The sequence below is a fragment of the Mesocricetus auratus genome, unplaced genomic scaffold (assembly GCF_017639785.1).
Source record: "Mesocricetus auratus isolate SY011 unplaced genomic scaffold, BCM_Maur_2.0 Super-Scaffold_100027, whole genome shotgun sequence".
Lineage (NCBI taxonomy): Eukaryota > Metazoa > Chordata > Mammalia > Rodentia > Cricetidae > Mesocricetus > Mesocricetus auratus.
The window spans coordinates 17,979,076-18,004,099 of record NW_024429208.1 but is presented as its reverse complement, the minus strand read 5'-3'; the positions used below and the strand labels follow the sequence as shown (position 1 = coordinate 18,004,099).

At 35.8% G+C, this 25,024-nt stretch overlaps 1 protein-coding gene across 1 annotated transcript in view; it reads left to right on the top strand.

The window, feature by feature from the left end:
* Positions 1-25,024, top strand: part of Jmjd1c (jumonji domain containing 1C) — a 119,635-nt gene that overhangs the window by 16,017 nt on the left and 78,594 nt on the right. The window contains 1 exon segment of the mRNA XM_040732196.1: positions 9,102-9,266. Within this exon segment, the coding sequence (XP_040588130.1) occupies positions 9,102-9,266 (165 nt within the window).

Here is a 25,024-nt window from a genome sequence, read left to right as displayed (position 1 = left end):
TCATTTACCTCAGACATTTAGTGTTCTTAGGATTTATCCATACAGTTATAGCTTATAAATTCCTTATTAGATTATACGTATTTAAATGCTCTGTTTGTTGTTTGCCTTCTTACTCTCTTTGTTCTTTGAAGCAAAATTGTGTGTGTGCGAGTGTGTGTCATGTGCTTGCAGGAGCCCACGGAGGCCAGAGTATAGGGTATCAGATCACTTGAAACCTGAGTTGTGAGCCATCCGATAATAGGTGTTAGAACCAGGAGCAGTAAGCACTCTTAACCACTGAACTGTCTCACCATCCCTGAGTGTTATTATTACAAGTTTAGCTTTATTTATGAAATTCAATAAATGTGAATGAGCTGCAGAATGAATTTCACTGAATTAAGCAACTTATTAACACATATTCAGACTTGTAAAACCAACTATATTTATTGTTAAAATTATATTAAAGTTTCATTAGGACATACCGTCCTTTTTGTAATATAAAACTAAAAATCAGTTTTTACCAAATGTAAAGGTAGAATTTTTATATTATCCATACTTGTAAACACATTAAACATAATTTTAACTTAAAATACAAATAGGGGTTCAGCAGTGTTCTTTAAATGTGTGAATTTTCTAATAAGAAAGCATTAGACTTTGCTATAGTTTATTACAAAGCCAAGTGTGCTCTGTTACGTATGTAAAATAGTGGTCTTTGTTTAGCTTCTTAGAGTGCTAGGAAAATTGTGTAGTTCCATTGATTGGTTCCATGCAATGGAAATCTGACCTTTAGCAGATGTTTGAGAAATTGCCAGCACAGCATGATCAACCAGCTAGACAGTTTCCCCTTGTTTTTTGACAGGCCTTTTATGGTTTAGGAACATGCCAAAAATGTTCAAACTCTTTTTCATAATGTCTAGAGCTTTGTAAAATATTAACAATATGCTGTAAGATAGGGATTAAAGTGAAATAGCCACTCATAATGGATTAAATCCACTAACGTAAGAAATCATTGTTCATTTTACAAAAATATTGTTGAGTGAATAATATTTTGATGTTTTGGGCTATGAAGTTGTTAAGGTTGCATGTATATGTCTCATTTACCTTGCACAGTGTAGACATTACTTCAGGCTTGTCATACATTTTAGTGTTAGTTTTAGGCACCTTCATTAGCTGAGTTTTTTTAAAATGACAATTTTTTGATGGGGATTGATTTTTACCACAGAACAGATATTCTGTCTAGAACTTGAATCCACATTAAAACTTGTTCTCTGAAAGACAGTGTTTTTTAGGCCAAGTAATAGGTTCAGCTGTGTAGTTGTGTGAGCTCAGCAAGAACACTGTAAGCTCTGTGTTCTTAAACTCTCTCCACTGAGTGGACAGGAAGGGGGAGGAGGAGTGCTTTAATGTCTGAGAACTAAGTGATGAATGGACAGTCCCAGCGTTTGCCAAACTGCATCTTTTCCTGCAGGTGTTGATTTTCCATAGGACATTGCAGTTGCTTTTTATTGTGTTAGATATGGCAAGAAAGATTGTATTTTAAGCAACATTTGAGGAATATAGTCTTGTATGTTTTGCTGTATGGTTTTGTAGCCATCTTTGTGTTTTTAGGCTTATATACTAAAGTAATTCTTACAGAGTATTAAAATTTGCAGCATTAGTATACATTACATATCACCTTTCAGCAATAAATCCTTAAAGTCATATTCAGTATCAGGAATTAGAAGATATGCCAACTAAAATAGAAACGATTGAACAATAATACAGTTTACTAAATACTCATGGACCAAAAAAAGCTGATAACATACTGCTTGCAAGTGAAAGTGAATTTTATATTTTCTTACATAACTTAAACATAATTATTACTGTACTAGTAATGATTTATTATTAACCTTTCATATTAGTATTTATGAAAATTCCATGTAACATTTTACTGGATGAGGAGGGTTATGTGATTTAGGAAACCTTAAGTTTAATATCCAACAAAAGAGTACAAATGAAAAGTAGGTAATGATACCAGAATTTATGTCAGATAGTTGCTTTTAAGTAGAATATGTTTAACAGAAAGGCTAGTTTTCTTGGGGTTTTCATTATCTACGAGAGGCTATTGTTTTCATGTTTATTGACACCAAGTTATTCTCTGAAAAGAATTCATTCTGAAATAGGTGATATTTTAAATTGTTTACTCTGTTGTTTTACAAGTATTTCTGATGTTGTAGTCATTATTTTTGTTGCTTAATATTTTTTACTTTTTGTCATTGTATTTTGAAACAGCAATAATAGCAAGATATGTACAGGAAAATTTACAGGTTCAAATTTTTTCTTTTTGAGACAGAGTTTTCTCCTTGTAACCCTGGCTATCCTAGAACATGGAAAACTCTCTGTATGCCAGGATGGTCTTGAATTCAGAGATCCACCTGCCTCTGCCTCCTAAGTGTTGGGGTTAAAAGCATGTGCCACCTAGCCTAACAGAGGTTTTTAAATTAAAAAGTAGAAAATGTCAGTATCCATTAAAACTTTAAAAATAAAAATAAGGAATTATAAACATTTTCATGTATTCTTGCAATAGATCACCACCAAGCTATTACAATGGATAGTTGTAGGGCTGGAGATTACTTAGTGGTTTGTTTAGAACACTGGTTGTTTTTTGGAGAGGACTTAGATCGGGTTCTCAGCACCCACATGGCAACTCACTGCTGTATGCAACTCCAGTTCTAGGAGATCTGCTGCCCTCTTCTGGCCTCTTTGGCTACCAGGCACACATGTGGTGCAATGCCTATATGCAGGCAAAACAGCATGCAGATGAAATGAAAAGAATCTTTTAAAATATAAAACAAAATGGTTAGTTGGTGCAATGGTTGTAATGTTTGTAACATCTAATAGATGCCCTACAAGAAGAAGTAATCCGATTAGAATTTCCCCAAATCCAACAATGAAAGACAAACATCACTTATTATTTTGGACAGTATTTAAAAAGTTAATTTGTTTTGTCTTGCTAATACAACATGATTTCAACAGACTGAGTTTATGGTGTCATTGGTGGTTTTTTTTTTTGTCTCCTCCCCCCTCTCTCCCTTTAAAGAATTTTTTGAGTTGCTTTACTGTGTTGCTAAAGCCCTGCAACTAGAGAATCACAGATGTGTGTCATCATAACTGGTAGTCAGTTTGATCTTCATGATTACTTTTCTTCTTAGAGTTTGACTTGGGATTTATGGGATGTAGAATTCTAGAGTGGAGATTAAAAGTGAAATTTCCTTATAATTTTCAAAGTTTTAAATATCATCTTCTAGAATTTGGTACTGCTTTTGAAATGTTAGGTGGCAAGCATGCCTGCGTGTCTTCCTGCTCCTCTCTGCTTCCCTCTTCCTTTCTTCTCCTCCGCCATCCTCCTGGCCCCTTCCTTCTCTGAGATACAGCTCAGTGTCAGAATTCTTGGTCTAAAATTTGTAAGGCCCTAGGACCAATCCTCAGGCAAGCACCTTTGCAGTCTTCAGTCCATGCTTAAAAATTTCACATTTATGGTGGACCTACATAGATTTTTTTCGTATATTGTATTTAACTCTCAAGTTTCCTTTCAGTGTACACAGTTCTGATTTTTAGTTCTGGAAGGTGTTTATTGAATTTGTTCTACCCCCACCCCGTTTTCCGAAACTTGTATTGGTTAGTAAGCCATACTGAACCATTTTAAATAAATTGTTTTTCTCCTAGGTTTTTGTTGTTGTAGTTACTTCAAAAATTTCAGTTGCCTTTTCTAAACCTGTTCCCTTTTCCATTATTTCTGTTATAGTTTAAAGTCTATTTTAGTTCATTTTTATAGTGACTCTCTTGTTGGTTATAGTATTTTTCTCTGATCTCACTGATTGTATTAGGTGTTTATTTCTTTTAAAATCTTTTTGATGTAGTCACTTTTTTCTTCGTGAAAATACCTGGTAGATCTGACTACTTAAAATTAGTAGAAAAAAGCACATCGTGAGTTGATAATGTTGTGAATTAGATTATAGTCCTCATTTACTTAAAGGTCAGGCCATTTTCTTGGGAGTTATATAGCTAGTATCTGTAGTGGTGGTGATGTTTTTTATCTTGAAAACACTTCAGATTTTCCAGAGATGTCTACTTTTGTCTTGACAAAAGACTTGGAAATAAGCTGGGCAATGGTGACTCACCCCTTCAAGTGAGTGCTGGGGCATTCAGGAGGTAGAGACAGGTGGATCTCTGTGAGTTTGAGGCCAACATGATCTACAGAGTGAGTTCCAGCATAGCCAGGGCTACACAGAAAACTGTCTCAATCCGCCTGCCATTTTCTTGGAGTTACAGCTGATATCTGTAGTGGTGGTGGTGTTTTGTCAATATAACACCTTGATATTTGCTCCTAAAATATATTTTTAGACTGTTCATAATAGTTTGTCTTTTAAAATGTAGATATTACATACAGTAATCACATAAAACAAAGGATTTTAGTTGATAGTGAAAATTTAACATTAATCCTAGTACAATAAAATTAATTCAATATAAACCTTTTCAAAAAGGTTTCTTTCTGTGGGTGTTCACATTCATTTCTCTGTGTCTGTTTAGATTCTAAATTCAGTTGTTCTTCCTAATGCTGCAGTCCTTCAGTATAGTTCCTCCTGTTGTGATTGCAACCATAAAATTATTTTATTGCTAACTGTAATTTTGCTACTGTTACAAATTGTAATGCAGATATTTGATACACAATCCCCACGTGGGTGGTGACCCACACACAGGTTGAGAACATTCTCTAGAAGAACATTCTTGTAGACTCTAGAAGATGGCATTGAATTCCCTGACTGATGTGGGTACTCTGGACTGAACTAGGACCTCTTCCAAAAGCACTAGGCACTCTTAACCATTGAGCCATTTCTTCAGCACTAATGCAACCCTTAAAAAAAAAAGAGAGAAGATTCAAGCTGCCTTAGAAATAAGTTTTGTTTTTGTTTTTTTAATTGAAAACGTTTTATGTGTGAGTATTCTGTCTGCATCTATGTATGTTTGCCATGAACATTTAGTGCCTGCAGAGGCAAGAAGAGGGCATTAGATCCCTTGGAATTAGAATTCCAGGCAGTTGAGAGCTACTATATGGATGCTGGGAACCAACCTGGGTCCTCTCTGAGAGCAGTAAATGCTCTTAATTGCTGATTATTTTCTAGTCCCTAGTTCCCTAGTTTTTAGATGTCTGATGTGGTTTGATGGTCATAGATTCATAAATTGTTATAAGGCTTCAAAACTCAAACTCAATAGCTCTCTCTCTCTCTCTCTCTCTCTCTCTCTCTCTCTCTCTCTCACACACACACACACACACACACACTTTTTAGAACACATTTGGTCTTTCCAAGAACCAGTTCATATTAGAATTGCTTTCAATTCGTTTATCAATCGAAACATTAGACATATGTTCCTTATTCAGGCTTGTGAGTGTTTCACTTCTGTAGGCAAACACTAATTTAAAAATTGGCTAGTTGTTCTCTTACTGTCTTCTTTTCTGATTTTGAGTTCATTTACTTTTTAACTATGTTTCTTCTACCTTTTCCAGTTTTCTACTCAATTCTCCTTGGTGGAGAAGATGGATGCAAAGCAGGCGGTGTGAGTAGTTATTTATTCTCTCTGCATCTGTTAACTCTACATCATCTTCCCTCATGGTGATAGTCTTGTTTCTCCTTAATTCATCCTCTTACATTTATTCAGTGAGTGGGTTTATTTGGTTTTCTTTCTTTGATGAAATTGAATTGATTCAAATAAAACAGAACATTAATTTGTAAGTATTCTTATTTATTTTTTTAATATGCATACTTTAAATCTGATACCAGAAAACTCTGTACTCCATTTACTATAAAGTCTTAGGGATTGAACCCAGGGACTTGAGCATGCCAGGCATGCACCATATTCCCACCCATGTGCCTACATTTCTTACTCACCCACTCATCTCTTCTTTTATTCAGTTCACTGACATTTATAAAAGTACTTACGTATAGGAAGCTCAAGATAGTCAAATATTGATAGAACCTTTACTGTAGAGTACATACTTTTATAGGGAATTATTTTCCCACTTGTTATTAGAATTGTTCACATATAATTAAAGAATAATTTCTGCATTTTGGTTTCTTCAACATATTATCGACTAATGTTTCCTTTTGAACTTAATACATGCATTATAAAAGTTGTCTCCAGCTTGAGTTTTGGCTTTGCAGTATATTAACTGTGTAATACTATTTGACAAATGACTTAATCTTTCTGGTTTTTAGCCTTTAGTCCTAGCACTCTGGCAGAGACAGGTAGAATATTATGCTATGATGGCTAACACATTGTTAAGTTAAAATATGTTACAGCAAGTAAGTAAGGTATACTCTGTCTAAATAAGTATGTGCTTGTGCTCTAAACTTTGTTTTTTAAGAGCATACCCAAAGTTCATAGTTATCCTTTTCTTGAAAACAAAATATGGTGTGGAAGCATGCTGGGGCATGCCTTTTAATCTCAGCACTTAGGCAAGAGGGAGGCAAAGGTCTGTGAGTTCCAGGGCAGCATAGTGGTCTGCATAAAAGTTCTAAGCCAGCCAAGGATACATACTGAATCATTGTCTCAGTAAAACAAGAGCCCACTTGTAATACTGTACTTTAAGAAGTTGGGATATTAAGTCTATTTCAGAAACAGAACAAAATCAAGAATTATCTTTCATATTCAGCTTTGTGGAAACCAGGCATTTGATAAGGGGAATGTTCACTTAGTAGACATAGTCCATATAGTTGATGATGAAGGAACGATACACTTAGAATATTGCCATTTTGTAGGTTTGAGGGAAGTATTGAATTTAGGTAGTAATTAGATAGTAGGTGGTCTTGAACTTGCTGTCCACCTGCCTTACCTTCCCATGTGCTGGGACTGTGTGCCGCTGTGACAAACTCATGTGTATTAATATACATTGCTTTTTATTTGATGGTTTTCTCTGTTAATCCTGAATTTGAGTAACACTATTTAACAGTTACAGTAAGTTAAAGGACAGAGACACACAATTAAACAAAGCACATTGAATAGTCAACAAAATACAGATAAATGAACACTATATGGAACTAATGACTTGATTTCTTTAGTAATATAATCACAATTGAAAAACATTAGGTGGAAGCCTTTAAACAAAACTATTTTGAGAGGCATGTCAACTAGTTGTAATTTGTGGACCTTTGAACAAATAAAAAGAAAGCACACAAAATGTCCATCCTGAGAAAAGTAAATGCTGACTTATTGTAGGTAGATTTTAGAAAATTAATTGGTCATGAATTTGAAATTGTTGAAATAGCTGGCATGGTGGCCTACACCTTTAGTTCAGCATTCAGAGACCTGAGTCAGGAGATTCTGGGAAATTCAAGTTCAGACTGAGCTATGTTGTTAAGTACAAGCCTGCCAGGGCTAAGTAGCAAGATTTTATCTTGGTGTGGCGGGTGGAGTGTCATTAGTTTCTCTGAGGAGCTGGGCTGTTTTCTAGGATTTCATTACAAATAAAACAACTTTGAACTTGAAAAAAAAGGTTTCATATCTGAAACTCCTGGAATATGAGATTTATTGTCATTTAATTTTTGTTTACTTGTTTCTGTTAAGTGTCTTTCCACGCAATCTATTTTGTCTCTCTTGATTGGGTACATGCAATCGTGGATGTGTAGGTTGTCACTGTTTGACTTCAGATCTGAGGTACTACAAGCTTGAGCTCTGTGTCTCTTCATCACTAAAAGTACCTGTTCAAAATTTTCTGTGTTTTTGTGCTTCCTTTTCTTTTGAGAGATTTGAGAGTTTTTCTTTCAAGATACAAATACGTTGTCAAGTAAATTATTTGTAATTTTTTTCTAGTTTGTGACTTTTATTTTGTCAGCACTGACTTCTAACAAAGCAAAAATTAATTTTGATAATATTTTTCTTATAGATTGTGGTCTTAGTATTATTTCCAAGAATCATTTTGCTACCCAAGGGCCACAAAATTTTGGCTCTAAAAACTGTTTTGCTTTACATCCTTAAGTCTGACCAATTTGAGCCTATTGGATGTGAAGTATGCATTGAAGTTAAATATTTTTTATGGAGGGGGATATGGGTGTCCAGTTATCTCTGCACTATTTTTGAGGAAACTCATCAATTCTCCTTTGAAATGACCTATCAAAGACCAATTCTCATTTCTTGCAGATTTATTTTGTATCATTCCTTTATTGACTCTGTCTTCTATCTCTTGGCAATACTCTTGGATACAACAGCAACAGCATTGTTGTTATCTGTCTTATTGAGAGAGGGGAGGGAGGGGTGTGTGTGTGTGTGTGTGTGTGTGTGTGTGTGTGTGTGTGTGTGTGTGTGTGTGTGTGTGTGTGTGTGTGTGTGTATGTGTGTTAGGATGCCAGAGGGCAATTTCTGCAGTTGGTTCCCTCCTTCACCTTTACATGGTTTCCAGGGATTGAACTCAGATTGCCATGCTTGCTTGGTAAGCACATTTATCCAGTGGGTCATCTTGCCAACCCAGTATTCAGCTTGGTAGTTTTAGAAATACAATTTCTTTTTTGGAATTGTTTTGGGTCTTCTATTTCTTTGCACTATCTTGTGTATGTTTTAGAATCTACATAAAGAAAATACTGTTGGGATTGTCATTGGAATTATCCTTAATCTGTGTATTAATTTGGGGAGAATTGATTTTAATAACAAGACTGACACTCTGAATTCATGAATGTAGTAATTTCATTTATTAGTTGAACCTTGAGTTTTTTCCATTATCATTTTGTAATATTCAGCATACGTGTTGTAAACATATCTTGTTAGCTGACTCCTTTTATGTTACATTACTCCTTGTTTTCTACTTATTTTTATGTGCTTGAATTAACTTTTCTCATTGTTGCAACAAAATGCTTGACAAAAGCAGCTTTGTCATGTAGTAGGACTTGTTCTGACAGAACATTGCAAAGTTCCAGCAGTTGGGAGGCAAAAACAGGAGGATCACAAGTTTTGAGACCACTCTGTACTATATATTTTACCAATACCTCATGCCCAAAACTTATAAAGTAATGTCTTTTCTAGTTCCATTTCATGGGTTAGTATCATTCATTGCTGTATATTGCTCATAAAATTATGTTTTCTTTTTTTCATAGGTGTATGTGGAATTTGATGACCTTGAATGGGATAAACGGGAGTGGCTTAAAGTTTATGAAGATTTTTCAACTTTCTTGGTGGAATACCACTTAATCTGGGCCAAAAGGAACGACCCTAGCCAGTCTCAGGGATCAAAGAGCAGACAAATTCAGTGGCCTGCACTGGTAAGATCTGTTTTTGTTTTATTAAATGTTTTCAGTTGTTTGTTTAAGATGAATAAGCCTTGAATGTAATTTGAGATATGTCTGGCAAATTATAGTTTAATATACGTGAACATTTGTGGTATAGCAGAAGTTTCAAAGCACTATTGTAATTAACAGTTTTCTGTGTCAGTCTGATTAATATTTTTCAACATATTTAGTTCATAGTTTGCTCTATTCAATTAGGTTAAAACTTGAATTTGGTTATAGACTACTTGAGAAATAGTCATCCAGTTGTTTTCTATATGATATAGAACGACTTTGTTGAAAGAAACTTTAAAGTGAAAGAGAGATGTTTGAATTTCCAAAGCATTCAGCATCACATGATTCTTCTTGTCTTGTTAATCAGTCTACTTTATAAGGGATACATGTTTAGGTGGTGGGTCAAATTAATTTATATCAGAAAATGGTTTGTTTAAGAAAATATTTTTATAAAGTTCTCATTAGTTAAAAGATGTCTTTGGTTTTTACTGTTGTAAAGAGACACTATGACCACAGCAACTCTTATAAAGGAAAACATTAATTGTGGTGGCCGACTTACAGTTTTTAGAGGTTTAGTCCATTATTATTATGGCAGGGAGCATGGTGGCATATAGTCTGACATGGTATGGGATCAGGAGTTGAGAGTTCTACATCTTGATCTGCAGGTAGCTGAAGCAACTGTCCCACACTGGGAATTGCTTGAGCAAAGGAGTCCTCAGAGCCCACCCACAGAGGTACACTTCCTCCAACAAGGCCACACCTCCTATAGTGCCACTCTCTAGGCCAAGCACTGAAACACATGAGTTTATGGGGGCCATAGATATTCAAACCACTACAGAAGAATTTCAGAAAACACATACAAACTGAATAAGATTAGTTCTGTTAGCCAAGTGAGGCATGGTTGTATGTGTGTATAATACCAACAATTTAGGAGGTAAAGCAGGAGGATTGAATCAGGAGTTCAGATCAGTATCATTACATAGTGAGTTCAGTCTTAATAGGAAAATAACCACATTTGATCCTTGACAACCCCTTCCCCTTTTTGTGGCTGTGCTTTTTTTTTTTTTTTTAATGTTTGTAGAATGTTCTCTTTACCCCTAAGTTTCTGAAATTTGATTGTGATGTTTCTTTGAATCCCAGTAATTGAAGTTTAACTTTCTTCAGTCCTGGGAAATATTCTTTAAACCTCTTCTCTCTTTCTCTTTTTCTGCTTTCTTCTTTTGGTGATAGGCTCCCTGCCTTTTTTTCTCTTAGGAAAGAACCAGTCTCTGCTAAGAATGAGTCTTTCAGGGTTCTGGTGCAAAGTGAGGGGAAGACTAAAGTTCTGTCTAGCTTTTAGTCTGCTAATTGGTTTAATTATGATGAAGTGCAGAAATGACAAGTGGTTATTCCCTAGTTACCTATTATGTAGTCCTGGCTGTCCCAGAACACTGTAGACCAGGCTGACCTTGAACTCAGACAACCACTGCCAGACGATATCTTCTAATAAAATAAATATAATTACCTAATCTAGGTGTTGTTTAAGCTTTGAAAAATGAGGAAGAATGTTTGACTACAGTTCGTCCTCATCCTAATAAATATGGTAATTGTGAGGAATGAACCGTTGTTATCATTTTGACTGGATTCACCTGGGAGATATATCTGAGCTTATCCACAAGTGAGGGAGTATTCAGAAGGGTATGACAGAGAAGGGAAGACCTATCTTGGTTGTGGACATCATTGTTATGTGGCCAGTGGCCAGGAGTGAATAAAAAGAGGAAAGGAGATAAATGGTTGACCAGAGCATCCATCTGTTTGCCTGCTTCATGACTGTGGATCTAGTGTAATAGCTACTTCATTCTCCTGCTGCTCCACCTTCCTATGCAGCCACAGAGGACTATATCCTCAAACCAGGAGCCACAACACACCCCTCCTTAAGTGGTTTCATTAAGTGTCTCTCCACAGTATCAAGAAAAGCAATAAATCTAGAAGTGAGCCCCCTATGCAATTGTTTATATTTACTCCAATGTTTAGGTAATATTTTACTTCAGTAGTAGTATGATGTTAATAGTTAGACTATAACTTCCTCTCACACATAACCAGTCCAAAGTTTGAAGACCAAACTGCAGAAGCTCTAATGATCCAAAAATTAGTATAAAATTAGTAGTGTGGTGTTGGGGATTGAATTTAGGATCTTATATATTTTAGGTAAATGCTTTACCACCAAGTCAATAGTCCCAGCCTTCACGGAGGTATGTGTGAAGAGTGTTATTACCTAACCACTTATTGTTGAAACACCTAATGATTTTTACATGCCATTTGTACCAATGCTATTCTCTGTTCTTTCTTGTCCTTGCTCTTATTGGCAACATTTCAGCTACTTTGCTTCAATTTTAGCCTGTATAGTTAAACATCGCCCATATGCAGTATTCATCACCTGAAACTGTATGTATGAAAAAGTTAGCACTATTCTGGTAATCTTAGTTTATGCTAAAAGAATTTAAAGACAAGAAGAAGCAAAGTTTCATTTGCTTAAGTCCTTTCCTCTATTTAAATGTCCTATGTAGTAGAAGCTAAGAATTGTTCAGTATTAATTTTATTGACAGTATGGTGAACTATGCTGGGATAATGTTCACAGATGACACAATTCTGTTATAATAGTCCATTCATTCACTGTTCATGCCTTTGTCTGTATGGGTTATTCACTTCCACTAGTCTTTTTGTTTATAATTTTGATACAGCTGCTTCTGAAATTATCATAGATTAGACAACAAGAAATTTTTACCTGATCCTAGATTAGATAAGCATTAAAGATTTACAAATAAAGTATATTAGTGATAATACATAAAGAAATTGTCATTGAAACGATTCTTTGGTTTAATTACAATTTTAACATTTTATTAAAAAGGAGCATAAATGTACATGCTAATGATGTTAATTTTTTTACATTACCATTAAAATTGTGGCTGAATATTTGATACTACTGGGCAGAGAGCATCCTCAAAATTTTCAAAATTGTGATTGATATTCTGATGATGTGATGATTGTCAAGACTGAGAATGAGACTTTCGAATAGATACATAATACCAAATGGAAGAAGTATATTTAGGTCTTCTCAAAAATTACTGGGAATCATGACCTAAGCCCCAAGCCAAAGTCACGATATAAAATTCAAGTCAGAAACTCAAACAGGTTTGTCTTGGTTTTGGATTTTCAAGACAGGGTTTCTCCGTGTAGCCTTGGCTGTCCTGGAACTTGCTCTGTAGTCCAGGCTGGCCTCAAACTCAGAGACCCACCTACCTCTGTGAATTCAGGGACAGCCTAGTCTACAGAGGGAGTTCCAGAACAGCCAGGGCTACACAGAGAAACCCTGTCCCAAGAAACAGATAGATAGATAGATAGATAGATAGATAGGTAGGTAGGTAGGTAGGTAGGTAGGTAGGTAGGTAGGTAGGTAGATAGATAGATAGATAGCCAATATGAACTTATTTTCCAGCATGGTCAGAAGCATGATTTTCAGAGATAATGGTACTAAAAGTTTCAGAACTAGTTCTTGAATGATTTCCATTCAAATGGATCCTTTGAAGGAATCTTGATAAACACCTTTAAATGCTGTAGGAGATGTAGCTAAAGAAATACACAGATTTATATATTATAACGTTTGGCGGCAAAATATATTAAATCCTGGAGGTGGGTATTGTTTTTGTTGTTGTTGAACAGATTAAAGTGACTAAGGAATTGCTATCTATGGTTTCTGGCTCCAGTTTGCCCTTCCAAGCTGTCAGTGGTCTTCCTATATAGGCTAATATCATAGTTGGTGTGTTTAATGCAGCTAATGGTACAAATATATAAGTACATTTTGCATCTTAGTCAGAAGAAGTTGACATTTCGTATTCCTGCCAAGAAAAATCAGTTTACCAATACAAATGATTAATTAAAATATGCTATTTTTATTTCTTCTTGAGAGCATTCCTATTTCAGAGTATGGCAGCTGATTTCTTTTTCTTAAAAAAAAAAAAAAAGAAAACAAAAAGATCTGGCTGTGAATCCTAAATTCTCAATCTCTCAGATGTAGCCAGCAGTCTGAGAATGTCTGTCTGAAAAACAGAGACAGCCTTATGCCCAAACTTCTGTTACCAGTGCCTTTTGATATCCAGTATGAATTATTTTGTTTGAATTTCTGACAGTGGCAAAGGCAGTCGCTAACTATTCACATTTAAAAAGCTGGAAACTTGTGTAAACTTTTTTAGGGGAACTTATTTTGGAGTCCTAAGACAACATTTTATTTGTCCTTTGCCTTTTTGTAGTTCTAGCACTGAATACTGAAGCAGGGGGATTGCAAGCTCAGCTTGTTATAGTCTACATAGCAAGTTCCAGGCTAACTCATGGAAAGTAAAGCTATAATAGATTATTATTTTTCAGATATCAGATATAAAAGTAAATGTGTTTGGTTTTCTTGAGTGACTGACTTTCTAGCCCATGCTGGTTTGGAACTGGTGATGTTCCTCTTCCTAGTGTCTTGTCCCAAGTGCTGAGATTACAGCTGTGATCACCCTGCCCATCTTCAATGTAATTTTCCTTTTCAGCCTTTTCTTGTTGCTTGTTCCTTTCCTCTTTTCTCCTGGTAATCTTACTTCCCTATGTAGCTGAAGCTATAGTTGAAATTCTTTCATCCTGATTTTGCCTATCAAGTCTATAACCCGAACACCTTACTGTTCAGATTTACAGTTCTGTTCAGCTTTTTTATTTTCTTTCTCTCTCTTTTTTGGCATGTAGGAGTATATAACCATAGGCCAGTGGACTAGTATTTTTAAATTAAAAAAGGTAACAATGATATCCTTTTGGGGGAATTGTTTGTCTTGTAAAGTTTCTCTTAGGCATGAGTTACTGTGCTTTTTTTTCCATTAAAATGTCAACAAGTTTTAATAGTTTTGTTAAACTATTAAATAAGATATAATCAAGAAAGGTGGTGATGGCTCAGTGATTAAGACCACTGCCTGCTCTAACAAAGGTCCTGAGTTACAATTCCCAGCAACCACATGGTGGCTCACGACCATCTGTAATGAGATCTTGCACCCTCTTCTGGCCTGCAGGCATACATGGAGACAGATCACTATACGTAATAGTAAACAAGTCTATTTTAAAAAGGTGAAGGTGGTGCTCAGTAAGTAGAGTATTTGCCCACAATACACAAGGCTCTGGGTTTAATTCCCACTACCACATAAGTCAGTATGACAGTGCATGCCTTAATTTCAGCATGTAGGAGGTTGAAGTAGGGGGCATTGGAGGGTCCAGATCATCCTTAGCTACTTGAGTATAGTGATGCATGCCTTTAATGCCAGCTTCAGAAGTGGAAGCAGGTGCACCTGAGTTCCAGGCCAGCCAGACTGTCTTAACACCCCTCATGTCCCACCAAAGAAAAAGGAAGTGTTATTATAAGAGAAATATATAAAAACGGTATGCATTGGGGCTGTAGTGATGGCCCAGTGGTTAGGAATGCTGACTGCTTTCCCAGAGGTTCTGAGTTCAATTCCCAGCAACCACATGATGGATCATAACCATCTTTAATGAGATCTGGTGCCCTCTTCTGTTAAAAAGTCAATAGAACACTCATTTACATAAAATTTAAAATAAAGTTTTAAAATGGTATGTATTGTTTAGCAAGAAATTTGTGACTCCAGATTTTTTTGTTTTTTGTTTTTTTTTGTTTTTACGAGACAGGGTTTCTCTGTATTGTTTTGGAGGCTATCCGTCCAGCCCGGCCTCGAACTCACAGAGATCCGCCTGCCTCTGCCTCCCGAGTGCTGGGATTAAAGGCATGCGCCACCACCGCCCGGCAGTGACTCCAGATTAATACGAATTTATCTTTTGTTTTCTCTCAGGGAAATGGCTTAATTAATACTTAGTAATCTCACGTTTGGAAATGGTTTTACAGAACATGACTATTGTGAATAGTCAGAATTGATTGTACCAAGTGTTTCTTGCATAAATATTCAAACATTTCCATGTTGTGTAGAACTAAAATATAATGCTGTGTGCATGTTTATAAAGAAGTTAGTCATTAAATGTTGTGCAAATCAAATTTATATTTTGAGGTACTTCTTATCAACTGGCTTTCTGGTGAGACTCATAAGAAAGATAGTAAGATTGATGTGATAATGAAGCTTGTACTTTTAAAAATACTTTTACGTTTATTTATAATTTGTGTGTATATGTACATGGGTTTGCCATAGCATACATGGAGAGATAGGAGGACAATATTCAGGAGCCATCTCTCTCCTTCCACCATGTAGTCCTGAGAGTTGAGCTTAGGTCCTTAGGCTTGGAGACAGGTACCTTTACGATGGAGCCATCTAGGAACCCGCTTACGCTTTGTTATTGTGGTATCAGCCTTTTAAATGCTTCTGACAACTTTAATCTTTTCACAGTTCATGTTAGGTATGTCTATGACATACCATGTGATTTCTCAATGCCTCTGTACAGCATAGTGTTCAAATCAGAGTAGATATATTTCATGTGGTGAGAACTTTCAAAAATCCTTCTAGCTTTTTAAAAAACAATACAGCTGGGTGTGGTGGCACATGCCTTTATTTAGTCCCAGGATTCAGGAGGGACAGGCAGGTGGATCTGTTCTAAAGAGCAAATTCTAGGACAGCCAGGGTTACACAGGGAAACCCTGGGAGAAAAACAAAACAACAATGACAACAACAACAACAAAAATACATGACATTATTATCTATAGTCACCTTACTGTGCCAGAGCTCAGTCATCTGAAGTTTTTGTAAACTTTTCCACATGATACCTTTCCAGACTTCTGTTACCATTTTTATCCTCAACTTTTGTGAGATCAACTTTTTGTAGATTTCATACCAGATTGAGATTATATTGTTATTGTTGTACTTTTCATTCTTCTTTTTCCGTGCCTGACTTGTTTAACTTACCATAATCATAATGATCTCTAGTTCTGCTCATGATATAGCAAATGGCTAATCTTCAGTCACTCTTTTTTGTGTGAGTGGTAGAATAGTATTTTACTATACTTACACATTATATCTTTCTCCATTCATCAACAGATAGACATAGAGGCTAATAACTTTCTTGGCTCTTGTGACTGTGCTGAGTTAAACTTGGGAACAAAGATACTGCCTTTACCTGCTAAGTTCAGTAATGAGATTTCTGGATCATAGGATATATTCCATTTTTACTTCTTGAGAAGTTTCATACTGTTTTCCTTGGGGTTGTACTTATTTGTATTTGGACCAGTCATGTGTTATTCTTTCCCCTCCAATAATCTCAAGTAGCACTCGTTAATCATATTTTAATATATGTTAATTTTGATGTTTTGAGATAGATTCTTGCTATGTAACCAAGGCTTTACTTGAATTTGAGTCCTACCTTGGTGTGCTAAGTGCTGTAATTAGAAAGACAAGCCTCTGCTTGGGCTGCTCCCCCAGTTTCACCTTCATTCTCCTCTTCCCGAATGAGGTGATCTTTTCTTTTCTTTCCTCCTTTTTTTTTTTTAAACAAAAATCACTGGTTTTGAAACAGAGTGCCAAGTAGTGTATGTCAGCCTCAAAAAACATTTTTAGCCAGGCCTTGTAGTGCCTGAGGCAGGCTGATCATTGTGAATTCTAGCCCAGCATGTTTTACATAGAGTTCATACAGCAAGAGCTTCATAGTGAGACCCTGTCTCAAAATAAGAATAATATTCATCTGTGTAGCCTAGAATGGCTGTGAAGATCTGGTCTGCCTTCCACTCCTGGGATTATAGGGATAAGCCATCATAGCCAGCCACGGTGTTTTGTATTTCTCTGAAGTAACATGGAGCATGTTTTTCATGGGGGGGGGAGAGAAAGAATGTGTGTGTGTCTTAGAGAAATACCTCTTCAGTTTCTGCTGCCCAGCTGTATGCCACGTTATTTGGTACATTGTTCTAGAGTTGTTTAAATTTAGGTCTTTCACTCTAATTTTTAATAGCATGTTATTCCCTCCCTAGAAGCTAGTAGAGCTGTTTTCCCTCGAGAAGCCTCAGCTTTAGAACTATATTACAAACGTGCAATGGTAGTATGGTAGTTTTTCTTAGATGAATATTAAGAGATACATCTCAGTTGTTTTTTTTTAGAGACATATGTATAACTAGTCATTTTATTGTGGTACATTAAAAGTCTAAATAAGCTATAATGTCTGCAGAGGCAGAAAATAATTTCATGTAGTAATCTGAAAATCCATGGAGAAAAAAGGCTGTTTGTCATATACCCTAAAAAAAATTTAATAGATGTGAGAAAACATCTTGAGCAACAGCAAAGAAGAATGAATGAATGTGAAGGAATAGATATTACTTAGTGATTTAATGTATATAATATTATATGGAGCTAGACAAGGATGAAAGGCTGGACACATTTGAAATTTATGTGTCATGTGAAAGAGATTTGATAGCTTTTAACGTGGAGCACATGTACATGAAACACTGGAGGGACTGACTTAGGTTTGTGTTTTAGTATCATTTGGAAGGGTGGGAATAAATTCCAGAGGATAAAATAAAAAAGGGGTCTAAACATACAGCTCAGGGTGGTTGAGTGCTTGCCCCTATTCATGAAATCTTGGGTTTGATCCCTAGCACCACAAAAACTCCTTAATGATACTTGCTGTGATCCTATCACTTGGCACGTGGTGTCAAGAAGAAAAGAAGTTCAAGGTTAGTCACAAAAATAAAGGAAAAAAAGGTCACAAAGAATACTTTGGTTAAAAGATGTGAATATGTACTTTACCAAAGAAGACATACAAGTGATAAATAAGATGATGTACACTGTAAAGAATTGTAAAATAAAATTAATTTAAAATGGATACCACTATACACATACCAAGATGACAACTGCAGCAAACTAAGCAAGGATGGGGGACAGGAGATGGCTCATGTACTCCAAGTGGGCCCTTTATTGTAACACATTGTAACACTTAAAGTACTTTCTTGACCTCCTTAGGATGAGGGAGGTTGTGACTTGTATAAAGGCAGGAGATGAATGGCAACTCATAATTTTCCTGTAAGTTAAAAACTGTTTTAAGGCCTAATTACTAGTAAAAAGAGATTGTTCAGCGTGGTTGAGGACCTGGACTCTACCTACTCATTACTAAAAAAAGAGTAATAGCAAAGAAGAAAGGATGAACTGAGGAGATGCTTCATGGGTAAAGCTTGGATACCCAGCTTCCATGTAAATAGTTGGCATGCTTTGAAGCTCACCTGTAATCTCAGCTATTTGAATCCCCAGAAAAAACTGTTTAGTTAAACTTGATGAATTTGACTCTGTGCTTAAGTTCAGGGTAGAGAGCAATCAAGGAAGAACCTCTGGCTTCCATTTGCATGTGTGCACATATGCAGATACATGTCAATCAAGGAAGCCAGAGACAGTGATAAACCGCCTGAACTGGGTGTTTAGAAATTAAAGTTGGGACCTTTGGTAAAAGCAATATGGGTTTTTGTTTTTGTTTTTAAATCTTTGGTGTAGAATAAGATGGATCAAAAATTTCCAGTACATTAAAGCATAATGAAAGCCTTAAATGAAACATCCCTAGTCCTTTTAACAGGTCAAAACAGCGAGGTTTTATAGATGAATCTTTGTAGTGCAGATCACTGTTTATATCCTAATATCCTGGGGTCAATTAATGAAGTTTTACTTAAAATATTCTCAATATGTTGTTGTGTTATTCCACATTATTGAAAGATATTATCTTTAACATTCACACCAGCCTAAGATTATAGTTAGTGATAAAGCTGTTGCCTAGCATCTGTGAGTCTTAAAATTCAGTGCCTATTATGGAGTGAAGGTATGGCAGTTTATACCAAAAAAGTTTTGTCTTTTACAGAGTTTCTGGTTAACTTCATCTTTGCATCAAAACTAATCTTTGTGTCAACGCTTGGATGTTTCAGTTAATATTTGTTGAGTGAATTGCTACCTAATCCTTTTTTCATCTGAAGCTGCCTAACAGGTTTGGCCACCTCTTGTTCTAATGTGAGCCTGTGGGGGTGGGGTATTGCCCCATACTTAAGTAGTAGTCTTTTAGGATTACTAATGTTAAATTTAAGTATACGAACAGTATCCAACTTAAGATGACTTGGTCTACTTTTTCTTAACTTTACAATAATGTGACAGCTATATGCATTCTGTGGAAACTGTACTTTGAATTTTGAGTTTTGGCGTTTTCTTCTGGTCTAGGGATGTATGTGGAAGGAAGAGTACTCTTGGTGTCCTAGACAGTACAAACAAGCAGCCACTCGATGTCAGCCGGGAAATCCAGTGGGTGAAGAGCCAACCACTTATTAAATTAGTTGAGATAGCCAAAGCATTAGTATAAAACAGAGTTTGTATTAGACAATTTTGCCCATATTTTGTACATATTTCTGAGTGCATTTAAGAAACACTGAGCTTCTGGGGTCATGGATGTACATGCCTTTAATCCTAATATTGAAGGCAAGTGGATCTCTGTGTGTTCAGGCTAGCCTGATCTCAGTGCAGCCAGAGACATACCGTGAAGACCTTGTCTCAAAAAAGAATAAGTGGCTTTGGAGTTTTTCAGCACCACACGTAAGTTGTGATTTAGGTAGATTTCCATGTAGAACCAAATAGCAATAAATTTTATTTTCAGACATATAATACCAAATAACATTGAATAGTAAAATGTTTACTAGCTAGTATTGCTCTAGTATTTGAAAACTGACTTTGTTGATGATAAGAGTATTATTGAAATTATTATAATTTGTAAATTAATAATGTATATATAATTAACTCAAATTATAATGTCAAGTGTATTTTGTAGGCATCTCAGAATGTATTAGTCTTAAAGTGATGGCTGTCTAAAATTTTGTTCAGATGACTGAAGAACCTGGAAAACTGTTGATGCTATTGATTCATAATTCACTACTATCATTGTTTTGTCATAAATATGCATACACACACACATATATATATATATTTGGAAACTAGCTGTGCTGTCAACTTTGGAAAAATGTATCTTAGTTAACTATCATGTTGAGTTGGCAGTGTACAAAATGAAGTCATTGACCTAAAAACATTAACCATATATACTGTTAAATATGTAAGGTCTTATCTCTGTGGAGTTGATACAGAAACTAATAAAGTATCCCTTAAATAATGAAAACAACAACAACAAACCTTTGGGTACATAGCAATTTTGAGGGCAACTTGTATAAGGATTTGTCATACATACCCCCCTGCCCCCCCTCCCCCACCCAGACCCAAAGAGGACTAGAGATGTTGCTTAATGGTAGAGTAGAGAGTACTTAGTGGCCTGGAAGCCCATGGTTCAATCCTTAGCACAGCAAAAAATTATGCTAAGTGAGATAAACCTTACAGAGAAAGATCAATACTTTATTATTTCACATATGTAGAATTTAAAAATGTTGAACTCATATAAAACAGCTTGGAGAGATGGCTCTGCAGTTATGAACTCTTGTCCTTGCTAAAGGACCTGTGTTCAATTCTCAGCAGTCAACCACATTGGGCAGCTCACAACCTCCAGTAACAACTACTCAGGGGGATCTGATGTCCCCTTCTGGCTATTTGGTTACATGCACACATGTGGTCCCCCCCCCCCAAATATACATAAATTCAACAACAACAAAAGAAAGATTATAGAATGGTGATTACCAGGGAATAGGAGTAGACAGATCCTGGTTAAAAAAAGAAAGAAAGAAAGAAAGAAAGAAAAAGCTCAGACTTTCAGTTAATGTGATACAGCCTAATGAGCATAGTTAACAATACTATCATCTATCATGTATATTTGAAATTTCCTAAGAGAAGTAGATTTAAATTTTTTTCATCATGCACAGAAAGTAACTAGATAAAGTGGTAGATGTTTAACCAGCCTTGTAGCAGTCACTTTACAGTATGTGAAGTCATCATATTATACACCTCGAATTTATAAAAATTAGTATCAATTAAATTTCAATAAAGACGAAAAATGGGGAAAATGTGCTGCAGTTGATAATACAAGATTAAACATTGTAGTTTTAGGACTGCTGCTTCTTTGGCCACAGTCTTGAACCAGCTCATTCTGGGTTCATAGTTCATGTGACCTGAGAAATTTTTTTTTTGTAGCTTCACAGGCAGTTTAAATCAGCCTTGAAATCTATTCTTGAATGATTAACTACACTTCTGACTCTTCAGGTCTTTTCTTGAAAAACTTCCTCTTTGTTCCAGTTTGGATGCATAGAAAATAGGGATCAGAGATGATTAAGCCCTAATTTGTTTAAAGCTTCAAAGGGAAACTACCTTTGCATTCATAGTGTTTACAAATTGGTTTTAGGTTTTCTCTTGCCATGTAATTTGGGGAAGAAGCTTTGCCACTTCTCCAACCTGCTGTTTGTGCTGCTTGGTAGTTTAAGAAGGAGAGATCTCTCTGAAAGGGCATCCGTCTACCTGGTATCAGAGTTTCCCCTTTTGCCTTAGGATTTTCACTTTTGTTAAAGGACCTCTTCATGAGTAAGAACTCCACACTGAAAGTGACTTGCTTTTTAATGTATGCTTTTACTGGTAAGGTATTTGAAGATTTTTGTGCTTAACTAGGAAAGTAATTAACTGAGCAAAGTAACATCTGGCAAGAGAAACATTTTAAATCCTGGACTGTGCTGATCTGCCTTGAGATGTGCTCTAAGCCAAGTGTTCTTAACTAATAAAAATTTACAAAAATTTAGTTAGAAAATTAGTAAGGTGATATCCTGTCTATTAAAGGAGTGGGGGTGGTCAGAGCTGTTTGTGGTAAAGATTTTTGTACCCTGTTGAGCCTTTTGAAGCAGTGCTTTCCAAGGCTGACAGTCTTGGACAAAGCCAAGGAACCTTTTAAAAATAAGCATTCCTGGGCTCCCATACTCACCCAAAATTGGGGAAAGGCTAAGAAATATACATTACTTGAAGGTTTTCCATACTATCCTAGAACTGCCTAAAATTGTGGCTCAAAATATTAACTTGTATATTTCTGGGAAAGGGAGAGATAACATTTATCAAATTCTCCAAGAGTTGGTGTTGTTAAATATGCTAACATTAGAATTGCCTAAGAAGTTGTTAAAGCGTAGGTGTCTGTGCCTCACTCAGGTTCTGTGTAAGTCTATCGCATGCCTAGGAATTTGCAATTTTTTTACTATTAATAGTTCTTTGGTATGGTCAATGCTATTCAGGAGGACTGTTTCAAAAAACAACTGTTCTAGACCTTGGCTAACGGTATACTTTTAGCATCAAGTTCTGGTAGCAGGGTAACCTATCAGAATTCTTATCAATTAATAACAGTAATACATAGAAACACAAGCAATCAGTCTAATAGTCACTGCATGAAGGTAAAGAAAGCTTATCTTTGGCAAAGGAAGTAACAGAGCAACCCACAGGCAGTTTTTTAAAGTTGACTCTACTAACACACTTAAGCTTCCTGAAGAATTACTTCTACATACTGTTTTGCCTTACTGTAGAAAAATGATTATTTCGTGCTTTGTAAGCTTGAGGCCATGGGTTTGGACCCTAACCTCAGCAAATGAAAGGAGAGGTGGAGATGGAAGCAACATTTATGCTTTTGAGACTAATATAAACAAAATAACAAGTAACCCCTGGCAGAGAAAGGGAGAGGGCGGAGAGAGAGGCTCAGTGGACACTCAATTTTGTTTTTTTCCTTTTTGCACTAAAATTTGTAAATTTAAAGTAATGTTCTACTCTACAAAGTTAAAGTTTGCCCTAATGAAAGCTGGTAGTGATAAATCTGAGAGAAGTAGATAGTCAAGTGTTAATGCTTGGAATCCTTTAAATTCTTAATGAAAAGACAGTGGATAAAAAGGTATAAAGTACTCTTTTTTTTTTTTTTTTTGGTTTTTCGAGACAGGGTTTCTCTGTAGCTTTGGAGACTGTCCTGGAACTCAGGTATAAAGTACTCTAAATCCACAGGAATCCTAAAGTTTTTCCCAATCTGGTTCACAGACCATCTGAAACTTTGAAGAAAAGTAGGGACTATGGAATAAGTTTATTATAATCCCTGAAATATCTAATTGTGAATTTTTTCTCATTTGCACAGAAATAAATTGTGTACATCATGAATCTCAGCTTCCCCCTTTTCCAGTTAGCTCTGGGAATCTGCTTTTATAATCTCTTTACCAGGGAATGTAGTTAACTGAAAGTGCTTTGGAAGCCAAGTATGGTGATTCGTGCCTGTAATCCCAGGACTTGGGAGGCGGAAGCAGGAAGCTTGCCAGGAGTGTGATGCCTGCTTGTTGTGCTTTCTAAATTGAAGTCAACCCGAGTTAGTTAGGGTGCAAGAGAAAGAGCCCGAGAATGGGGCCAAGTTAATAAGACCTTATTGCTTTGTGGCCATTGTAAAGGAAATAAATCATTTTCTGTGAGCAATTGTTGAGATTCACCTTGTATATTTATTTTCTCTGTGCTTTCTTTGTAACACATTTCCTAATGTACAGTAGTTAGAGGGAAAGCAAAGGACACTTTAATTTAATCATTACTGTCTTGTAATAGAAAGAAGCTGATCAGCACCCAGGTGTCTACTTAGTTATATAAAGCATTTCTCTTTTCTGCTACTTTGTGTATCAGGACGTGGAATTTCATGTTGTCAAAATATTGGCATAAATGATACATTCTTAAAAGGTACATTTAAACTTTTGATAACTTGTATTTTATTATGTTTTCAATCTAAATACTGAAGTGATCACTGTCACCTTAAACTTACTCCTTTTTTAAAATTAGAAAGCTACTGTGTCATAGTATGAGTTATCTTTTTTCAATGAAAAATTAAGCTTTGCAAATTGGTACTAATATCAGTGTTTTTGACCAACAACAAGATGGGAAATAGAAAATATTTAGCAAGTGGAAACGACGTAAACTGGTAAATAAGTAGTTGTCTCAATCCAAGCTTGTGGGAGGCACAGGGAAGTGATTGGGGAAACTTGGAAGATATACTTTGCTGATAATTTTAGACTGAAAAGGGGCAATGAAATTAGTCATATGTAAACACAATGTCAAATGACAAATGTCCTCTTCTAAGAATCAAGGTCTTTACTTTATTCTGATTTTATAATTATTACCATTTAAAAATTATTTACATTTTATGTACATTAGTGTTTTGCCCACATGTATGTCTCTGTGAGGGGGTGGATTACCTGGAACAGGAGTTACAGTTGTGAGCTGCCATGGGGCAGTGGGATTTGAACCCATGTCCTCTGGAAGAGCATCCAGTGGTCCTAACTGCTGAACTGTCTCTTCAGTCCACTGACTATTGCCATTTTAACATATGTTTTATGTGTATGGTTGCATTGATTTGGGTAGATTTATCCCCAGAAATTATAATTGGTTTTTCATCACTAAGAAATAAAAGATCTGTGGATCATGGAGATCCCATCCTGCAAACTTTCCCTGTGATTTTGTGTCTGTCACTTGAAACAGTCTTTAATTAGTCTTTATTAATACGTTTTGAAATAGGATTGTGCTACTTTGTGTTCTACTACCAATGTAATATATGAACATGCAAGCAGTCTTTTCTGCTCTTATTGAGTAATTTGAAGAAAAGAGTAGAATCTTAAGGTATTTTATAACCAATTCCCCATCTGCACAAAAAGTGAGTTTTTTTTTTGTTGTTGTTGTTGTTGTTGTTTTCAAGACAGGGTTTCTCTGTGTAGCTCTGGCTGTCCTGGAACTGTAGTCTAGGCTGGCCTTGAACTCACAGAGATCCATCTTCCTCTTCCTCAGGAGCGCTGTGATAAA